General features: G+C 40.7%; 1 protein-coding gene across 1 annotated transcript in view; it reads left to right on the top strand.

Moving 5' to 3' along the window:
* Positions 1-20,165, top strand: part of LOC102292098 (protein phosphatase 1 regulatory subunit 29) — a 306,883-nt gene extending 286,718 nt beyond the window's left edge. The window contains exons 5-8 of the mRNA XM_005936833.3: positions 8,792-9,313; positions 9,846-9,995; positions 10,723-11,714; positions 12,135-20,165. Coding sequence (XP_005936895.1) covers positions 9,116-9,313; positions 9,846-9,995; positions 10,723-11,714; positions 12,135-13,749 — 2,955 coding nt within the window. The 5' untranslated portion in view covers positions 8,792-9,115 and the 3' untranslated portion in view covers positions 13,750-20,165. The remainder of the gene's footprint in view (positions 1-8,791; positions 9,314-9,845; positions 9,996-10,722; positions 11,715-12,134) is intronic.
* The last annotated feature ends 218 nt before the right edge of the window (positions 20,166-20,383 follow it).

Genomic DNA, 20,383 nt, shown 5'->3' on the forward strand with positions numbered 1-20,383 from the left:
GAAAAGTTTCTTATTACTAAGTCCAAAGTTTTGGTATTTTACCAACTGAAGATTTATTCAAGTGGAATGAAATCATTCAGCCAAATTTATAACCATTCACCATTAACCAGTCACATCACCAAACTGGGCTAGCTGACAAAATTAGAGGTTTGGTGGTTTGCAGCGTGTGATGGATTCAAGCTGAAAGCCTGGGAACCACAGAAACCAGGACCATGAAAAAAAAGCTGTTATATTATTAACTATAATCCAGGTGTAAGTGCCACAAACAAATCCACAGCTGCTGCAGAAACAAAAAAAAAAAGAGTCACGCTGGTATTTTTTATTATTATTAGTTTTTAATTTGGAGATAATTACCATGTCAGATTAGATGATTGTAGTGATCAAGTCTTATTGTGATTTGGTCAACAGCCACAGCAGCCTACTGCTGACAAATCATAGCTTGTGGTCGGTTCTAAGTTTTGGGACAGAAAGTTATTGGAAGTAAGATGGTAATGAAATCAATTAGGACTGGCTAAGATACAGTATGCCTTCCAAAGTGTATCCTCAGCTTTAAGTTCTTAAGCTCATTATGTCCTCACAAAGGGACAGGTAAAAGAACACACACACTATAAAATTAGAATGATGTAGGGCCATCCTGCAGAGAGCTCACTCACTCCTGCAATCACTCAACTTATTGAGGCGAATAGCCTCAGGCATGCTCATGGGTTAAGTTAATGAGAGCACCATTAAGCGTGGCTGAGTTTCATCGTACATCAGTCTGGAACAGACTGTCACTAGGGCCATGCTAATCAACAACTAAACAACATCCATATGTCAGATTAAGAGTGAAGTCAGCTTTAGAAACTGCAGCCTGGCACTGATGGTCTAAAGAGCTCAGACCTCCTGCCATCTGAGTGCAAAGATAAAATCACCCAAAACGAAACATTCGTTGCTGGTGTTTGGTGATGGATCAACGTTGTTCTATGAAATTCAGGGAGTCACTGAGTAGAGCTTGTGTAAATCTGTCACATTTTGAGTGGATAGGCCAATTAGCTGGACAGGAAACTGCTGATGTTTAATAGTCTGTTCAGTGACTTTAAAAATGAATTCACTGGGACTACATTTTAAATGCAACTTAGCATTTGCGATTACTGGCAGCGAGTCTTTCACAGGTGAAGGAATTCTGGGCCATTATTGTTTAGACGGTTGTTTTAATTCAGATACAGTGTAGCAGTTTTAATGTTTTCGAGCATGAACAGCCTGTTGAAGGTCATGACAAAGGATCTCTACGTGATTCAAGTCTGGACCTTGACTACTCTAAAATCTTAATTTTGTTTTTGTCTTTTTTAATCATTCAGATGTGGACTTGTTGTTATGTTTCAGACTATTGTCCTGCTGCATGACCTGAATCTGCTTGAGCTTCAGGGCATGAACTGATGGCCGGACAGTCTCTTTTATGATTTTCTGGTAGAGAGCAAAGTTCATAGTTCCATCAGTTACAGCAAGTCATCCAGATCCTGATGCGACAAAGCTGTCGCAGGCCATCACACTACCACCACCATGTTTGCAAGTGTCACTGTTGAGAAGGTCCATCTCTGTTCCAAGTTTTCCCCTTTAGTGGATAATGGCTCTCACTTTGGTTCGCTGGAGTCCCAGAGTCTTAGAAACAAAGTAATTGGCAACTATCAGCCATTTCTGAGCTGTTTTTTTAGATTGTGTAATGATGTGTTGATCTATCAGGTCTTTTAACCTACTTCACTTTGTCACACAGGTTCTATTTAAGTGACTTCTTGATTCAGTAAGCAAGAAAATTGAACTTAGCTGGGGTTTTGCAAAAAACTGCAATAAGAATTATTGCATTTTCTCACGTAATTAGATCAGGAATCATAAAAAATAACAAATGAAAGTCAAGATCCTTTATAAAAATGTGGTTTTTTAATATGAGGGAACAGAGTGAAGAAGAGGGGGAGTCATTTTTAAACAAGACAAAGAATTTTAAGCTGAGTCCTGTGCATTGCTGTTGCTAACATCACACTGATCAGTGACATAAATCATCACTGATGTCCTGTGCAGCTCTGCTTTTATAACTTTTAAACTGGCAAAATCCTCCCAGCTTTAACAAAACATAGCAAGAGGCTGAAAGCACTAAGCAGATAAAACTTCCACTCTGGTCTACTCTTCCTGTGGGACTGTGTCTATGGTAAACGCGTTTGTGGTAATTTTGTGTCTGTACACCACCAATATGTGTTTAAAGAGCAGACTTCTAATTTTAATTAGATTGCAACAATTGCATTTATTGTTTAGGAATTACGGCCATTTTTAGACTTAATTCCCCATTTTCAGGGGCTCAAAGTAATTGGAGAATTTACTGATGCAATTTGAACTCTTGAAATCAACTTCAGGTCTTTTATCTGCTTAATTTGTCATGAAATAATGAAGCAACAGGACTCACCTGGCCACGCAACTTTGTATCAGTCAATTGTCCAATTACTTTTGAACATGACCATGCTGCAGGAAATGAGAAAGTTATTAGAACAAAGGAAAAGCTAGAAAGCAACAGAAGAAAACCAATTTTGAAATAAAATGAAGTTCAGAAAAACGAAGTAGACATGAAAGGGGATGAACATGAATAACAGTGCAGCGGCTTCAAGAATGTTAAAAGGAAAGATGAGAAAGAAGTGAGGAACACAGCTGCAGCTTTTGAATGTAAAACAGGTTAGGATTCACAGATGGTGTTAATAGGCCTAATTCTCTGCTCTGCCTCTATGGTGTTTCCCATTCTTAGTACCTGGCTGGGAAGACTTGACTACTCGACCAGCTGGCTGGCGGGTTTGTGCATTTATCTGCTGTTGGACTGACTTGCTGGGTTACTGGATCAGTGCTGGACCTTCAGGATGGTTGTCAACCTAAGAAGTTAACTAGCTGATCTTTGGACTGTTTGACTTGTGGATTACAGATTTTCTGAATTTATTGGGTTGCTTGGTTTGATTTGTGAAACACTGAAAAAAATCAATATTTGCATTCAGCAGTGTTTCCTTCTATCTGTGCTGTCACTTCTCTTCTGTATATCTGCCTTTCTTTCTTTCTCATTCGGTGGGATGACCTGATATGCAGGGTAGCTGTGCAGGGTACATGTCTTTCTTATTACTGTTCTCTCCTCAACTGTTGCTGCTTGGTTGGTGATTGATTTTCTGAACCTGTTTTTCTTTGTCCTCTCCTAAAGTCATTCAAAACACGCAGACCAGAAAAAGAATTCAGTGAAAAATTCACCAACACACAGACCAAACTGTGAAAACATTGTATCAACTTAGAATTTAAGATGTCAATATGTGATGCAGTGCTTATCCAACCTTTAGTCTAATCCAAAGTCTAGTCCATCCATGGTCTCAAACCAGCTAATTTATCTCTCTTCCTCCTCTTAAACCAACTTCCCTCTGATTGGTTGCTCCTTGCTAAAAGTGTCTAAATAGCAGATTTATAGGGCAGCTGTGTGTTAGTCTAACATAATTATATTTAGCATATTTCTATCCCAGTGAGATCACAAAGAGCTATAGAACTTTTATGCCTTTGTTTTTCCTGCTCATAGTGATTACTTGTTCAGTGTGTGTATTTTGACTGTGCATGCTGCCTGCTCTTTAGTCTGGTTTTGCACTCTGTAGTACCAGGTTTGTCCTGAATTATTTATATTCTCTTTACATGCATTGTACAATAATCCATTATATTCTATAATATTACATATTTGGAGTGTTGCTATCCTGTGAAGACAAAACACCCCAAAAAAGTAAATAAATTAAAAAATAACTTAAGTCCTTGATTAACGCTTTGGGGTCTAAGTTATTTTGAATTAATTAATTATTTTATTTTCATTTTTTGCTAAATATAATGAAAAATATCTCTGCTGATTTTAAAGGCTTGAGGACCGTCGAACTTGGGTAACTGGCGCTGTCTGTCTATTAAGTGGATTCAAGATACTTTTGAAAAAATGAAGGTTAACCTTGACGGTTAACCTTGAAGGTTAGCAGTCTTGACCTGTTGAACTGGTTGGTAAGTTAGGACTTGACTATGTCCTAACTTGTGGGCATCAATATATTTTGTACTTGTAAATCAGTTTTGTAACCTCGCAAACCAAAATATCTGAAAGTGTTATGTTTCTGCATCCATAAATGAGAATTTGTGTGAGTGTAAAAATGATTTGTGTCTTTTTATAAAGCAAAAAACCTACGTGTAAAACTCTTCTTTCCCTCACTTGCGTGTGAGTTTCAACTTGCAAGTATAAATTTTGACCAGATACTTCTTCCTTTCAGCTGATTGGCCAGCACTGGTCCCGGGCCACCCATGACTTTGTGTTGAAGCAACACTAAAGTAATAATGGTATTTCTGACCATTAGTATATCAAGTCTTCATAATTTGAACAGCTACCGAAAGTTAAGGGACCAAGCTTATAAGATATATATATATATTAGGGGTGCAACGATACACAAAATTCACGGTTCGGTTCGGTTCGATACTTTGGTGTCACGGTTCGATATTTTTTCGATACAAAAAAAATGTTCATGCCTTTTTAATTTGTCATTTATTAAAATTATAAATATATATTTTAACTCAAAAGTACAGTTTTTAAATTTAACCCTAACCCTTGTGCGTGTTTTTTATTTTGACAGCGAATGCGCACCTGCGGACCACTTATGTGCAGCCCTGGTTATTTAGCTCGTCATATTGCAGCCACAGAAATTCTTTTGTCCATGAAACCATAAAGCTGCACTTTCTTTTTGCCTTATAGTCTGATTTGTCATAACTTCTCCGTTTTGTGGTAAGCTTTTCTTTGGCTGTCACTTCTTCACCCTGACCTGTCTTATTTGGCTCAGCAGAACTAAAATATATATCTGTCTGTGAAGGTTCTCAGTCATCCAGGTCATCGTAGTCAAATATATCCTGCTGCTTTTACACACGCACTCACATAAGCTCAGCGATTCTCTGCGCGATCAACCTCTCACATGTTTAAGCTTGCTGCGGGAGATTTCACTTGTCATGTTTGCATAGTAAGCTAACAATTAATAAGACGATGTCAGAGGAATTGGTGCCAAATTATCATCACTCACAGATCAGTGCTGTCGCTCTCTATACACAGTTCGCACGATTGCAAAGTGAAAGCAAAAAAACAAGCGCAAATTCAAACGCGATTTCAATATGTCACATATTGACAGTGGCTCACCGATGCCAATGACATAATTACCCAGCTACATTTCTGAAAGAATGCAAAAGCATTGACATATATTTTTCCTTCCTACAATAGCCCGACGGGCAGGGAAGAGATAGATTTTGGTAGCCCGACTGAAAAAATCGCTAGCTCCGGGACGTCGGGCTAGCGATATTGCAAGCCCTGTATCTGATTGAGGAATCACTCATCTTTGGAAAAGAGAGTTTATTACAGAGAAATGTCTCTTTCCAAAATAAAAGCTATACTATCCGCTTCTTCTGGGCTATATTCTCAGCAGCATAAGGAGAATCATGTGCTAACAGCTGTCTAAATGACTCGGCTAAAGTTAGTAGCATGCTTGTTGTTTTTGTCTTTGCACTAGGATGATGTCGGCGTAAATGTGCAGTCATATTCGTTGTGTTCCCACTAGTGCTTTCAGGTTAATCTCGTTGAAATGACCTTAACGCCACAACACGGCAAATCTCCGTTAACGAGCTACCGCCGATCGCCCCGTGCATGGGGCTAGACGGCCAACACGTTAACGAGCTAACTGCGCTAACACACTAGTTCCCACCCATGTAATTGAGCATTGCATGGCACATCCAACATACTGTTTTACTTTAGTCCATGACTCGCTTACCTTCAGGGTCATACGTCACATGAAAACCAAAATAATTCCAAACGCCAGATCTGAATGAGGGTGGGGGAGGTGCCTGCTTGAGCTTCCTTCTGTCTAGCTAGTCTGTGTGCGCTCAGTGGATCTGCGCTCGACAGTGCAGCCTAGGCGGAGTAGTCGAACGCAGATTCACTGAGCGCTCACACAGACAGCATCGTCAGAAGGAAAGTTGATAAAATAAATTACAAATGTTGTATTGTTCGATACATATGCGTACCGAACCGAAAGCACTGTATCGAACGGTTCAATATCGATACGAATATCGTTGCACCCCTAATATATAATATATATATATATATATGTATGTATGTGTGTATGTGTGTGTGTGTGTGTGTGTGTGTGTGTGTGTGTGATATTCGTATATGTATAATAACACACAAGTTTTTTCTGATCTTAGAGCAGTTAAAGCTAAGACAAGCTAGTGGCACGCTAGACAGAATGTAGTAGCAAGTTACTCAAAAAATTAATAAATAAATATATATTTAAAAGACATTAATTTTAAACAGCTGGTTAGCTCTTGGAGTCTGCCTAGTTCTAGCCTTTGTTACAGGGTGTTCATATTCACAGAGTCAGAAACGTCTTGGTGACCTGACATCATTAATTCTGTTTGTCAGATACAAAAGTCTAATTAAAGCTCAGCTCTCATGGACAGTAATTAAAAACAATGAGAGCCCTGTTTGAAGAAGAAAAGAAGGTGGGAAACAAGGCTGTCGCTCCCTTTGTTTTCTTGTTAAAATAAAACTGATGGCATGAATATCATGCAAGCAGTGAGGAGGGGAAGCGATAGCGCACAAAAGGTGTCAGGTTATGTTTTGGTGATGAAGTATATTCATTTGTATTTCTAGCTGAAAGGCAGGAGAGATAAGCAGGTTTAAAAACAAAGCAGACAGGAGAAAAAGCTGGGCAGAAAAGAGACAGGAAGTCAGATAACAGCAAATTTGGTTATAGGCAGAGATGGAGGGAGAGACACGAGACTAAACCGGACGATAAGACAGAATGGACTAGTGTGGTCATGATCATTATAGCATTATAAATTAAAAATATTGTGGAAATTGTTGTTACGGGGCTCTGCAGTAAACAACTAGCTTTCAAGTGGATCCTGACTGACTAGACTTTCATGTTTTTCAGCACAGTAAATATCATGTCAGGCTACCAGTCATGTTGTATCAGATATGATGTGAATATGAGTTCCCAACGGGGGAAAAACAGCCTTACGGTAATCACAAGCATGACACACTCAGTTTTTTTTTAATTATTAAAAATTATTTTTCTAGCTTCTGAAATCTCCTTAAACTGCAGAATTGAGCCAGAGGCTTTGTCGGTCCATTCCATTAAAACCTAAGAGGAAAAAAAAGATCAGAATTGTGTCACTACATCGTATTGCCAGCCTTGGAGATGTTTTCAAAGAGCGAAGAGGGAAGCAGTTCAGGAATGGGATGAAAGAAGAAGAAGGATGAGAATCTGTGTCAGTTTCAGCATGGCATGATGATCAATGTCCAAATCGTTGTTTGATGAATGATTCACTTTAGTTGCATCTTTTCATCGGGAAATGCAATGAAGTAAGGCTCGCATACACACAAGTACAATCACTGAAATCAGGCACTTCAAAGTCCAATCCATAACAGATGATTAATGAATGACTTTCATAATTACACTGTTGATGGCGATAACTAGCTGTTGTTTCGCAGCGGTTAAGTTGTACATTTCTTTTTTTTGTTTCCTTTTGTGTGTTTCATGCACTCATGAGGATGACAGCAAGTCTGGGTCAAACGCAGGTTAAAGGCCTCTGGTGGAGGAATTGAAATGCCAATATCAATTTCACAGAATAATGTGAAGGGAAGCCTTTTCCCTGTGAGGCTAACTAAGATGTGCAAAGAGACAGATGATGAGAAAGAAAAGGAGGGAAGAACAGATTATCACAAACGGGCACTTGAACAGAAGCACCCAAATCTCTCTTCTGTTTCTCCTGGTTTACACCGTGTAAGTGCTTCACTTCCTTGAGACACATCAGATTCCCTTCATCTACTTGAGACAACCTAAAAACATAAATAAATATAAGTTTTTTAAAAAAGGACAAAGGGAAGTGTATTTGGAATTGAGCAAGTCTATTTCACAGTTGTTGTCACTATCAATTAGCTGTCATTCATGTTTTGGCTAGATAACTTTCCCCTGGGAGGAAATCAAAACTTTGAAAAATAATTAAAAGAGTTGCTGCTGTTTTGATGAGATACATAATATTTTACGCTGGATTAGAGCCTAAACCATGGTTAATCCCCAGAGAAAGGTAACTGGCTAAATGTCAGCTAGCATCCTGTTAAAACATGCAAATTACATCATCCCTTCTCTGTTTTCCACTTAGCCCATCTTTCTGTTTTTACCCCTGTAAAACCTCAGCTATTAAATTGTTATTGTTTCATCATATACCTTAGAGTTAAACTAACAGAACTGCAGCTGCGAGCTGGTGAGCCTTGTAAACAATGACAAAAACACATTAGACAACCGGCGTCGCTTTCATATTCTTGGCGATTTACATTTTTATTAGTCCATCATGATGTCTAAATGGAAGAACTTGCAGCTTCTTGTACTGTAGCGCTGTTCATGACTATGAGTAATTACAGAGCGTAAAAAGTCTGGTTTCATTTGAAAAGTAATACTATATTTCTCTGGGCTTCATTAAGACTTAATGGAGTAATCATGGCAGTTAATGGATTTATTACTGTGGTGCATTACCTTGAAAAGATTGGGTAACATGGGTATTAGAGTCATACTTTAAAAAAAATGTATTCCTATACTTTAATAAGACCTGCACTCAGTTAATTCCAAACCATCTGGGGATATATGAACTGCATTAGAATTTTCTGCCTACTCTTAATCATTCTGTCATAAACGCTGTTAATTTTCCCTCTCCCTTCTTGTCTCCTCCTGTCTATGTTGTACAGGCATTCTACCTTTCGTCTGAGATCGAGCACGTCCTCGTTGGTGCTATCGAGTCATACGGTTTTACGGGGCCATGAGTAGCTGCTGGGTTGACAGTCTCCAAAACCCTTTGACATGGAACACCTAAAATGGGGACAGGACTTGCTGCCATGCTGCAACCTCAGCTCTAATTGTTGAGAAGGAAGCCTTTACATTAACTGCTCTGTCTATTTAAACTTGCCTCCCGATTTGCATCGGTTCCAGCGTTGAACTTGAACTGCTGCTCTATCCATCCTTTCCCCGACCCCCCTACCCTTTTACTGAGGTGGCACTCAGACATCCAAACCATGGCCAGCAGACTGTCCCCTCTCTCTCCAACCCTGTGTCTCTCGCTCCTGCTCCCTGCACTGTTGCTCCTCCACCTGTCTGGCACAGTGAAAGGGGATTGCTGGCTGATAGAGGGGGAAAAAGGTTACGTTTGGCTTGCTATCTGCAGTCAGAACCAGCCTCCATATGAGACCATCCCCCAGCACATCAACAGCACGGTCAGTATGACTATCTGCAGGCCAGTTGTGCTCTATCACTATAGCAACCTCTGCTGAACCTGTGCCTCCATGATGATGTTGACTAGAAAACAGTGATTCTAATGTTCTTACACTCAGTGTAATGGTCATTGTAAACTATGTGAAGGTGAAGGCTGTTTTATGTCTGTTCCCTAAATATAGTTGGTATTGTAATGTACTCAAATGTATGATGTCGCTGACATCTTATAATGAAAGCAACATATATTTTAGTTGGCGTAACACTGTACAATTGCCAGTGTAAGTGATTAAAACGAGACAACGTAATATGAAGATATTTTACCTAACTGAGATAGCATAAAGACCTACATAATCTAGATGTTTCAGAAGCAGAGTACAAGAGCTTACAAATGCGTTGTGATTACTGGGGAATGCGACGTGTAACTGGGGAAATTTCTCATTAAGCAAAAACGTAGGTTCCAATATGCTTCTGTCTTTTTAGGTCTTCCCCTTATAACAGAAAAAGTAAAGTGAACTGTTGTCTTGTCTCTCTTAGGTGCATGACCTGAGGCTGAATGAGAATAAACTTAAGGCCGTGCTCTTTACCTCCATGTACCGCTTTACAAACCTTACTGACCTCAATCTAACCAAGAATGAAATCAGCTACATTGAAGATGGCGCCTTTGCTGGACAGGCCAACCTACAGGTCTGAAGCCAAAAGTGAAACTGCTTTTACTGTCTCTCTTTTTTTAAACTTTATTTCTTCACCTGTACATAAGGAAATAATAGACGTTCCTTAAGACTTCCGGAAAGTTCTCTTATATTCCTGCAAAAGTGGATGAAAAATGAGTAAAGTCTTTAACCTCCTAGGACCTGGCGTCCACATATGTGGACATCACATTTTGGGTTATTTAGACCAAAATACTCAATTTTGCTCTACAAGGGCCTGATATCCACTTACGAGGACATTATACTGCAACTGCTCTATCGAAATTTTAAATAAATATCCTCATATGTGGCTCTCATTTTTCTTAAAAACAAAAATTAGGTAAAAAAAAGAAAAAACTGGTAATTCTTTGTTTTTACATTCATCAGGTCCCAATATCCCCAAATATCAAAGAGAAATTAAAAATGCATGACGTGGAAGAGTTCAGGTCTTAGGAGGTTAAATATGAATCCCATTTAGACCATGCTAAATGTAAGTGTTAACAGCAAATGAATCTGTGAATTTCTTGTGTATATCATTTCAGATGTTTGTCCGGTTGAATCACTCATGTCTTAACACTTGGTTAGATAATGCAGCAAAATGTTCCCAAATTGTTTCAGCTTAAACTGTGTTCTGACATCCTCTACAGAAAAGCAACAACCAATTAATGAAAATGTGGTGAACAACTGAACATATTTTTTAACAGCCGATTGTCTCCTTGACCCAGGTTCTTCAACTGGGCTACAACAAACTAACCAACCTGACTGAGGGCATGTTGAGAGGTCTGGGTCGAATGCAGTGCCTCTTCTTGCAACACAACCTCATTGAGGTCATTGCCACCAATGCCTTCTGGGAGTGTCCCAACCTCAACAGCCTAGACTTATCTTCCAACAAGTTGGCCCGTCTTGACCCATCTACTTTAACGGTTCTCAGCAGACTGACAGTATGTGAACTAGGTGGAAACCCGTTCCACTGTGGCTGCGAGCTTTACAGTTTTCTCACTTGGCTGGATGAGTTTAACAATGTCACCCGCACCTATGACCGTCTCCAGTGTGAAACACCTCCAGAAATGACTGGCTATCCACTCTTGAGTCCCGGGTATGGAAATGGAAGAAATGCTCGAAACATATTATTATCAATGTGTCGTGATGGTGTGATAATTCCAGGGATGACCTCTCAGATGCCAGATCAAGATGGCTCAGGGATGGGTTTGGACCAAGACCAAGGTGTGTACCATCAGCCAACCACCTCATCCACTGCTGACCCTATCTATAACCCTCAAATTTCTATGAAGCTTCAAACAGTTGCTCCGTACACAGCTTCACTAATAGTCAAGATCCCACATCCCTACAGTAAGATGTATGTTCTCTCCCGGTATAACAACACTTCTCTTGAAGAGGACATATCCCTCAAGTCAAGCAAAGCCACGATAACTTTGAAGGGGCTGAAACCACAGTCCAATTACACCTGTTGTGTGGCTTCTGTAAGGAAGTCTCAAAAGTACAACCACACCTGCATGTCTTTTACCACACGAGCTACTGGACCACTGGACCACCGAACGAATCCTTCCACAACAACCCACTACATCATGACCATCCTGGGATGTCTGTTTGGCATGGTCATTGTTCTTGGATTTGTCTATTACTGTCTGAGGCGCCGACGCATCCAGGAAGAGAAGGAAAAAGCAATTAGTGTGAAGAAAACAATTTTGGAAATGAGGTATGAGACAGTGCATGTTTGTTAATCAAAGTTTTGGGGATCACAATAGAATCTTCTGTCATGCATCTTTGGATGTTGTAGCCAAAAACTGACATGACTATGTCCTGTGGGTGTAATTGACTTCTTTGGAACAATTTATTATTTCATTATCTCTTCATTAGTTGTTTTGCTGCAGTGCATTTCTTTTTGAATTTATGAAAGACCTCATTTATTCTAACTGCAAGCAATGGCTTAAAAAAATCAGTCATACTCTTTATCGAGTCTTTAGGTCATTTTTATAATTCTTTAAGCTTTAATTAAAAAAGCAAGGATTTTGTCATCTTAGGCCATCACTGAAGAGAAACCAGTTTTTAGAAAAGGTACGCAATATGGAAACAGAGTATTGTTTGTTTAAAAGTAAATCTGACCCTTTTTTTTTAGGTATGGCCCAGAAGCAGCTGCAGCTGTAGTCAATGACCCAAATGCCATGCAGCGTCTTCAGGAGCAGGCTCACCACCAGCATCACCATTCAGGCGGTGCAGGAGCCAAGCTGCCCCAATCTGCCTCCTCTAGCACAGGCATGCTTCACGGTTCAGCCAACACCAGTTCTTCCCGCCTCTCCACCTTGCCACAGGTGGAAAAAATGGCCACTGCCTTCTCTGAGGCTATGGGTGGCAAGGGTAACTACATGGATATAAGGACAACGGGAATGGCAGGGGAAGGCAGGGAGGCAGTGATGGCAGCTGGAGGAGCAGGGCCAGGAGGGGAAGTAGTTGTGGATATGCGAGGTGGGGCTGAGAATGGGACGGAGGCTGGGGAGGATTCAGATGATGACGGTCGTGGCTCAGCATCAGAGATCTCCACCATTGCTAAGGAGGTCGATAAGGTGAACCAGATTATCAACAACTGCATTGATGCCCTGAAGCTGGATGCCTCAGCTAATGCTGTGACCACAGCTGACAATACCAGTTCTGTGTCCTCCCAGCCTCCTTGCATAGCATCGCTCCCGCGCAACCTTCTCCCCCTCTCTCCAGGTCACCCTGGAGATCAGATCATGGCTTCCTCTCCAAAGGTGCACCCTAAGCCTCACCTTCAACCTCATCCACAACCTCATCCTCAGCCAATTCCTCAACCACATCCTCAGCCACATCCTCAGTCCCATTCTCAGCCCCATTCTCAGCCTCATCCACAGCTCCATCAACAGCCTCACCCGCCTTCAATGGCCCCAGTGCCCCTGGTCATGCCCTTATCTGAGCGGCCTGGTATCAGCGGGGGTGGATTTCTCTCCCCTCCTTACCGTGATCCACCCCCAGCCAATGCAGTGCGGCCCCTTCAGAGGCAACTGAGCGCAGACACTGCTGTGGTTAAGAACCGCTGTGGTCCCCCTTCTGCAGGCTCTGCCAAGAACACAAGAGTGTATAGTGTAGACATCCCTGAGCAGCGCAGTGATCCTCCCAAGTACCCAGGAGAAAAGGGTAGCCCCGTGGGTTGTGTTGGAGCGGGAGGAAGTGGAGGAGGTGGTGGAATAGGAGGCTGTAACGGAAATGGAATGGGAAATATTAATGGCGGAGGCCTGAGCTTAAATGGGGGAGGAATGGGATGTAATAGTGGGAATGGAGGTGGCGCTGTAAGCTCTGGACAGCAGCAACAGCAGCACTTGGAAGTTCAGCCAGACTATCATAGCTCTGAGCACCGCCACTCCTTTCCTGCACTCTACTATGAGGGTGGCAATGAATCGCCTTCACCATCCCAAAAGGCTTCGTTTCTCAAGCCACTTGGGCGCACCAAGAGGGATGCCACATCCACCTACTCCCAGCTCTCACCTTCTCGTCACCACAACTACAACTCTGGCTACTCTTCCAGTCCAGAGTACTCATCTGAGAGCACACTGCGAATCTGGGAGCGATTCCGACCTTACAAGAAAAGCCCTAGAGAGGAAGCATCCTATATAGCAGCAGGGCATGCTCTGCGCAAGAAGGTGCAGTTTGCCAAGGACGAGGACCTTCATGATATTTTGGACTACTGGAAAGGTGTTTCCGCCCAGCAGAAGCTGTGAGCTGGGGAGCAAAGCTTATGTCCTAAGGGAGATTGTGGAATGAATGCCAACAGCAGACTACTGAAGAGGAACATATTAATGTAGCAAGACAGATAATGTTTCCTCAGAGGTGTCTAGCGACACAGGTCATTCAGGCGCCTGTTCAAGAATTAAAGAGGTATTCTCCTGGTGATTTTTAAAAATTGATTTTGTGAAAATCCATTGACATTTTCAGAGGCTATTTCCAAGATTCTCCTCTGTCTTCACCTCAACACGAATGATTTTTAACGAGAATCCTGCCTCACCCTGGGCACTTTGGTCCTTTCAGGCTTCACAGACCTGTTGACTAATCACTAATGATCAAAGGCGAGGTGATGACAAGCAAACGTCTTCTACCTCACTGCTGGCAAACTGGAGCTCAGCTATCTCCCCAGAAACAGCACCCATCATGACTTAAGCGCCATCCGTTTTTTCTCTAATCCCATCAAGCCGTTATTCACAAAACAATCATTCCATGGCACGGCAGTACCTGCTGTCCTATAGAAACATCATTTAGGATGGTAATGAGGAAGCAGGGTGAAGAATTAGGTGTGTTTTGTTTTAGAAAAGCCTGAATCTCCCTCTTTAGGGAAGACATTAAATGATACTTATCAGGTTAATTGTTCTTCCTGGCGATTAGCCGGTGTGAGAATAGTTCAGGAACGCTTTGTGTTGCGCACACTCATTGATTTGAAGCACCTACAAACAGATATTCAGTAGTGTATGGACATGCACGTACAGTTTCTGCATGCTTGAGTGATTACTTGTGTGTGAAAGAGTAAAGTTCTGGTTGTCGGTGAGTCGTTTATTATTCTCAAGCTCACCCAAGGTAGCAAAGCCTGTACAGCTAATATATGGATAACAACAAAGTCAGGAAGTTATGAGTGAATGTGAGTGAGTACATAACTGTGTATTGTCTGTTGAGATAGCATGAAGACCCACAGGCATTTTTGTCCCATAGTCCATTTCTTATTTACAGTTGTAGCATATTTCTTTTCATAAGGGAAGTTATGAGATGAAAAATTTACATTTCAATAGTCCAAGTCTTGCAGAAATTACTTTAGGTTGAGTTATGCAGGTTTACAGGACAGCCATTAGCTCCTATATTAAAGAAAATGGTAATCATGTTTAGGAATAGAGGCAAACTAAGAATAAGTAAGGGTTTACTGTAGCAGCATCTCATTTTTAACAATTTCCCCATTATGCAGACAGACTTCAGTGTATTGTCAGTTGCCTTTGAATCAACTGAATGCAAGGAACCCTAAAAACAAAAAAGTGAAATGCTTCCACTACTACACGTTAAGATGAAATGAATAATACGCAGGGTGAAGACCCTAGGGATGTACTCTGACGCTACACTATATATGACCACCTTGTGCTCTGGGTGGAAGCTGGTAGCTCGCTAGACCTGGACCAAAGTGCCCTTGGGAGGTATGACTTTACAGGTTTCCATTATAATCTTTTCCATTGTGGTCAGCAAAGTATAAAGAAAACAAAGGAAAGTTACAGCCTTGGTTTATTTAGGATTAGGGTTTAAAACTATGGTTAATACAATGAAAATGGATTAGAGGAGCAAGGCTTGGGACTGTTGTGGACTAAACAAGAGACCTTGAGCATTTTTATTTAATTTTCTGCCCAAATTCCTATTACAAGCTATAAATTCTTAAAATGCAAATATAACTCATTTCCCTCTGTTTTTCTGCCAACTCTGTCCAACTTAATGGGATAAATTAATGACTAATTTTTGAAGGCTGATGTTGTACCATCATCTGAGGTCAGAAGGCTCTGCTGATATTATTAACTCTGCAGGTTTCAGAGCTTGACTGAAATTAATAACAGATAGCCTTGTTTCGCTGTCTGTCTACCCATTTTTTATTTATATAATGTCTCATCATTTTGTATTTCCCTCCATGTTTTGCAGGCAGGAATGATAGTCAGACACTGGCGTGAAAAACAAAAAGTCATTCATCTTCACTTGTGCAGGTGAAGGTGAAATTAGGCTATAACCTTCTGGGCTATGTTCTTTCTGCTTTGAGTATGATTGGTCTGGATTGGCCTGTTTGCAAGGCATGCAAGTAATGCATTCTTATTTGATTTTCCACAGGATTTAATCTGATGTTATTGTTTTGATAGGCCTTGAATCAAGCCACCATTGAAAGTGTGAGTTTGATGGGGCATTTATTTACTCTTTCACCTATAAAATGTACGTCTAAAGAATAGGCAGAGTCGCAAAGGTCAGCGCAAATGACCCAAATCTGCTGTGAGAAATAGAAACGATCATGTTTAAAAGCAGTTGGGACATGTCATTTTATTAGATTTTTTAACACTGCACTTTGTTCTGCATAAATTGTCCCATCCAAATATGTTAGAATTTGCCACCCTTTGACACTAAAAGAAATGTCTGATTGTAATATATTTAATTTGTCTGAATGAAAATCACCTTCACTTCCACTGCAGCAGTGTGATGGCACAATCTCTCAAAACCTGGACCAAAAAACCAAAACAAAGACAAGTCAGAGAATGTTTTTGCTTTTGATATTCTATTATTTTGAGTAATAACTGGCATTTCTATGTCATCTGTGGCAGTCAGTGCAATAGACCCACTGGTGTTTGCAATGGGATGTCAGCAGAATGTCATTACTTTATCATTAGATCAATAGAACCTAATTTGGGTGAGTGGTAGCGCATAAAAAATCCACAGTGTGAATTCCCTTGGGCACTCAGTTGGACCGTGTCCATTTTTTATAAAGTGCCTAGTGTTCTATTTTTGCCTTTTGTTCAAGTTTTACTGGCAGCTCCCCTATTTGTAACGTACAAAAGGAATCACCAATCAATTAGTTTTAAATTAGTACCACAGGCTATGCAGGGGTAGAAGCTTTTTAAAAAAATAATGGCTTCACTTGGAAGAAGAAGGGGAGCTGAGGTTACCCTCACGTACCCCGAAGGCATTTCTTTAGATGTAAGGAATAACATTAGCTCAGTTATTCATGGAATTATTCATAGTTTCCAATTTGCCATACGTCACACCATTACCAAGACCATCACTCACTTTTGTCCACCAGTCCAGTGTTTATTTAAATCTATAAAATTACTCTTTAACCAAGCTGTTCTCCAAGCAGACTTTTTCCTCTGCCCCGGAGAGGAGTTCATACATGGTGACCAAGCTTTGCTCTTCTTTACTTCCACTGGTTGATACTGACAAATGTACAGATTCTATAACCTGGGATTTGATAGAGTGCATCTTCTTTCCAGTCTGTGTACTTAACCATGGTCATGTATGAAATCGTAGGCCTTCAGAAGTTAAAGGTAACAGGGAACAATTGAGAAAGCACAGCTTGTGGCAGTCTCACAAGTCAAACTACCTTTACCCAGAGGAGAGGAATTCAAGAGTACAATTAAACTGGTAATCAGGCATTGTGTATGCTCTGAACAAAAATAATTCGCTAGGCTTCTTTTTTTTTTGTGCCACAAAACTGGCATTAACATCACGATTCTAGTCCTGGTACTTTGGGAGGAATGGGTCTGGTCTAAAAGCTTTTTATTAAGTTATAAACTAGAAGGATAGTTTCTATATGCCTCAAACAAATTCACGGTGGTTTCTAGACAATATCACTGGCTGCCTCGGGGAGTCATTGCTGCGCAAGTTTGGCTTCTTATTTCAGTTTCGTAAGTTTCTGAAGTTCAGGCTTATTGAAAAACACAAATCAATAGTCATGGAAAATCACAGAACAACCCTGCTCATTTCCTCCCTTTGGAGTTGTAGTTGTTCTAAATGTGAACCTCAGGCACAGAAACCAATGGGTTGCAATGGTTCCCAGGGAATGGCAGCGAGGTCTCTTTGCTCCTTTTTAATTAAACTTATGAATCCATAGGATGAAGTCTGCAGTGGAAACACTGGCTTTGTATTAATGCTGTAAACATTAAAACACTATACAGATAGCGTCTGGCTGAAGTAAACTCAGAAGAATTCCTCCCTCTATCCCTTTTTGCCTATTTTTCCTTTACCATTAACAAGGTAATGGACCACAGAAGCCTATGCTGCAAATATAACTTTTTGCCCGTTCTCCTTGAGTTTAATATCACTGTAGAAAATGGGAGTCTTGGGTGAGAAGTATGTGCTACAGGAAGTGTAACGTCCTGACAATTTAATCTCTTAACCTATCTTGGCACATTTATCTGCATTCTGCTAAACAAGATAATCAATTTATGTTGTAAACATGTAAAATATGATACATTTTTAGATCAGATTACATTTCAGAAGCCACAGTTTGGTGCAATTTGAAGACGTGCATTTTTTGTGTTAAAGCGTGACACGATGGGACAGTCTTGCTTTCCCGGGCCAGGTTTAATTTACTGTTCATTCTGAGCTCTCCCTCCCTCCCTGCTGCTCTTGGAGATATTTTTTTCAGCTATGCTTTAATTTCTGTATTTGTTTATTTTACTTCAGAGTTTTCAACATACTGATCTAAGGACCTGTATTACAGGACCTGTAATAATGGAAAAGCAGTTATCAGCAGTTCAGTGCTATTCTCATTTTATCCAGACTGTGTGTTATGTTTGGGTTAAACCAAGTACAGACAGAGCTGTTGTACTTGGAGTTTGAGTTTTCATGGATTGTGATAAATACTAATTGATAGGCAGAGCCAAAGGTCCTCCAGTCTCACCACAGACTATTTAGAAGCTGAAGGGAACGAACCACAATCTGGTAAATCAAGTGATCTGTTGCGGAAGCTTAAGATTCGCATACGATTAAGATAAGAAGTTTCTGAAGGCAATTTTCTTAGACTTGGAGAAGCTCCAACTTTCAAGAAGCACAGACTTTCAGTTAAAGTGTTTGGTGCAGTTCACCATTGGTTTTGCTAGGTTATCAGCCAAGCTAGCAGTTACCTGAGAGCTAGTGAGGAATTCACTGTGGTTTCCAGTCTATCTGATTGCATCCAGAAACATTGTATTCTTCTCCTGCTGGAAATCAAAAGTGAACCAAGAAGTTTCAGACTATTTGACATTCCTAAGTTTGTCTGGTGATGCCAGGCTAGTTTTCTACCCTGGATGGTCATACTTACATTAACTATCATTTCTGATCTCTGCCAAATAACAGTCACTTCTGCCCCCCCCCCCCTTCCCCCATTTGAAAAACACCATTTCACACCCCTTTCAGAGGTGTCAGTTTAATTAACTACTTTCAACACTTTAAATTTTAAGCACTGTGAAACTATATTGCTTACTGGCACTGAGAAAGAAGCTCTGTGACTTGTCTGCATCAAACTAGAGGCTTGATAACAAGTCCAAACCCCCGAAGAACCCCGAATTGACTTTTGTCTTTGGCTATTTGACTGGCTCCACAGAGGAAGCAGGACTGTGATTTTAAAAATGTCTGTCTGCTGTTGAAGTTGAGTCGTCAGTTGGTTGATTTATTTGTGGGTTGACGGTAGATCCGCTGACCTTTCGGCTCACTGTCAACCGAACAAGAGAGACTGACGGAGGGAGTTGCCTCGTGAAACCAACACGCAACAAAAACAGAAGAGTTTTTTTTACCGGTGGCCAACTGTGACAAACACACACTCTTACACAACTCCACAAAACACACAAACGCTAATGTAGAGAATCAATGAATATACTGTACGTGTTTGAATAGTTTAGAGTAACACTTTATGGACATAAAATGTAAGAACACACACTACATACACCTTCCCACACACGAGCATATATACCTACACACATTTGTATACGAAAACACCTTGGCACACACACACACACACACACACACACACACACACACACACACACACACACACACACACACACACACACACACACACACACACAGACCATATTCACACTTGCCTACACAAAACATGGACTGAATATATTTCTATCCACGTTTACAGACACATATGTCTTAAAAGTGCCAAAACGGCGAGTTTTATATGCAGATGGAGTGGAACCAAACATCTGTAGAAATGAACTCAGTGTCTTTACAGGCCTAAGAGCCCGAGTGTCTGTTTTTGTTTCTGTATTTACCTCCCTGTATAATTGGTGTTTCTTTTCTGCACTGTTCCTGTTTTCGCTGTTGTAATTCTCATACTCTGTTCCAGTCTGTACTTCCTGTAGAATGAAATCACTTACTGTGAATGTTATGTTGAGTTCTCATGGGTCCTTCTGATCTGTCCCGCTTTAAAATGAATAGTTGTAGCAGTGACGTATGTTTAATCACAGATTTTTTCACACCTGCAGAAGCCCTCCTGCTCTGCAGACACAGATCAAATGAGAGCACAAAATATCACCACAGTTATTGTACGTGTGAAAAAGTAGGGTTTGATTCACCTTTGGACAATCAAAGTCTCTCTCTCTCTCTCTCTCTCTCTCTCTCTCTCTCAAACACACACACACACACACAAGACACACACACACACACACACACACACACACACACACACACACACAGAGCCGTGTAGAAGAGCTGATAATATGCCTGTCACGCTGAAGCTTTCATCACCGCTGGGCTTTTCAAGGACCTTGTTTCTCAGTTTTTAAATCGAGGCAGTCAACTTCAGGAAGACAGCACTGCTCTGCTACTGGAATGAACATTGCCACAAAATTTGTAGGCATTAAAGAT

This window comes from Haplochromis burtoni, unplaced genomic scaffold (genome assembly GCF_018398535.1).
Source record: "Haplochromis burtoni strain Fernald_Lab_line unplaced genomic scaffold, NCSU_Asbu1 Contig_223, whole genome shotgun sequence".
NCBI lineage: Eukaryota > Metazoa > Chordata > Actinopteri > Cichliformes > Cichlidae > Haplochromis > Haplochromis burtoni.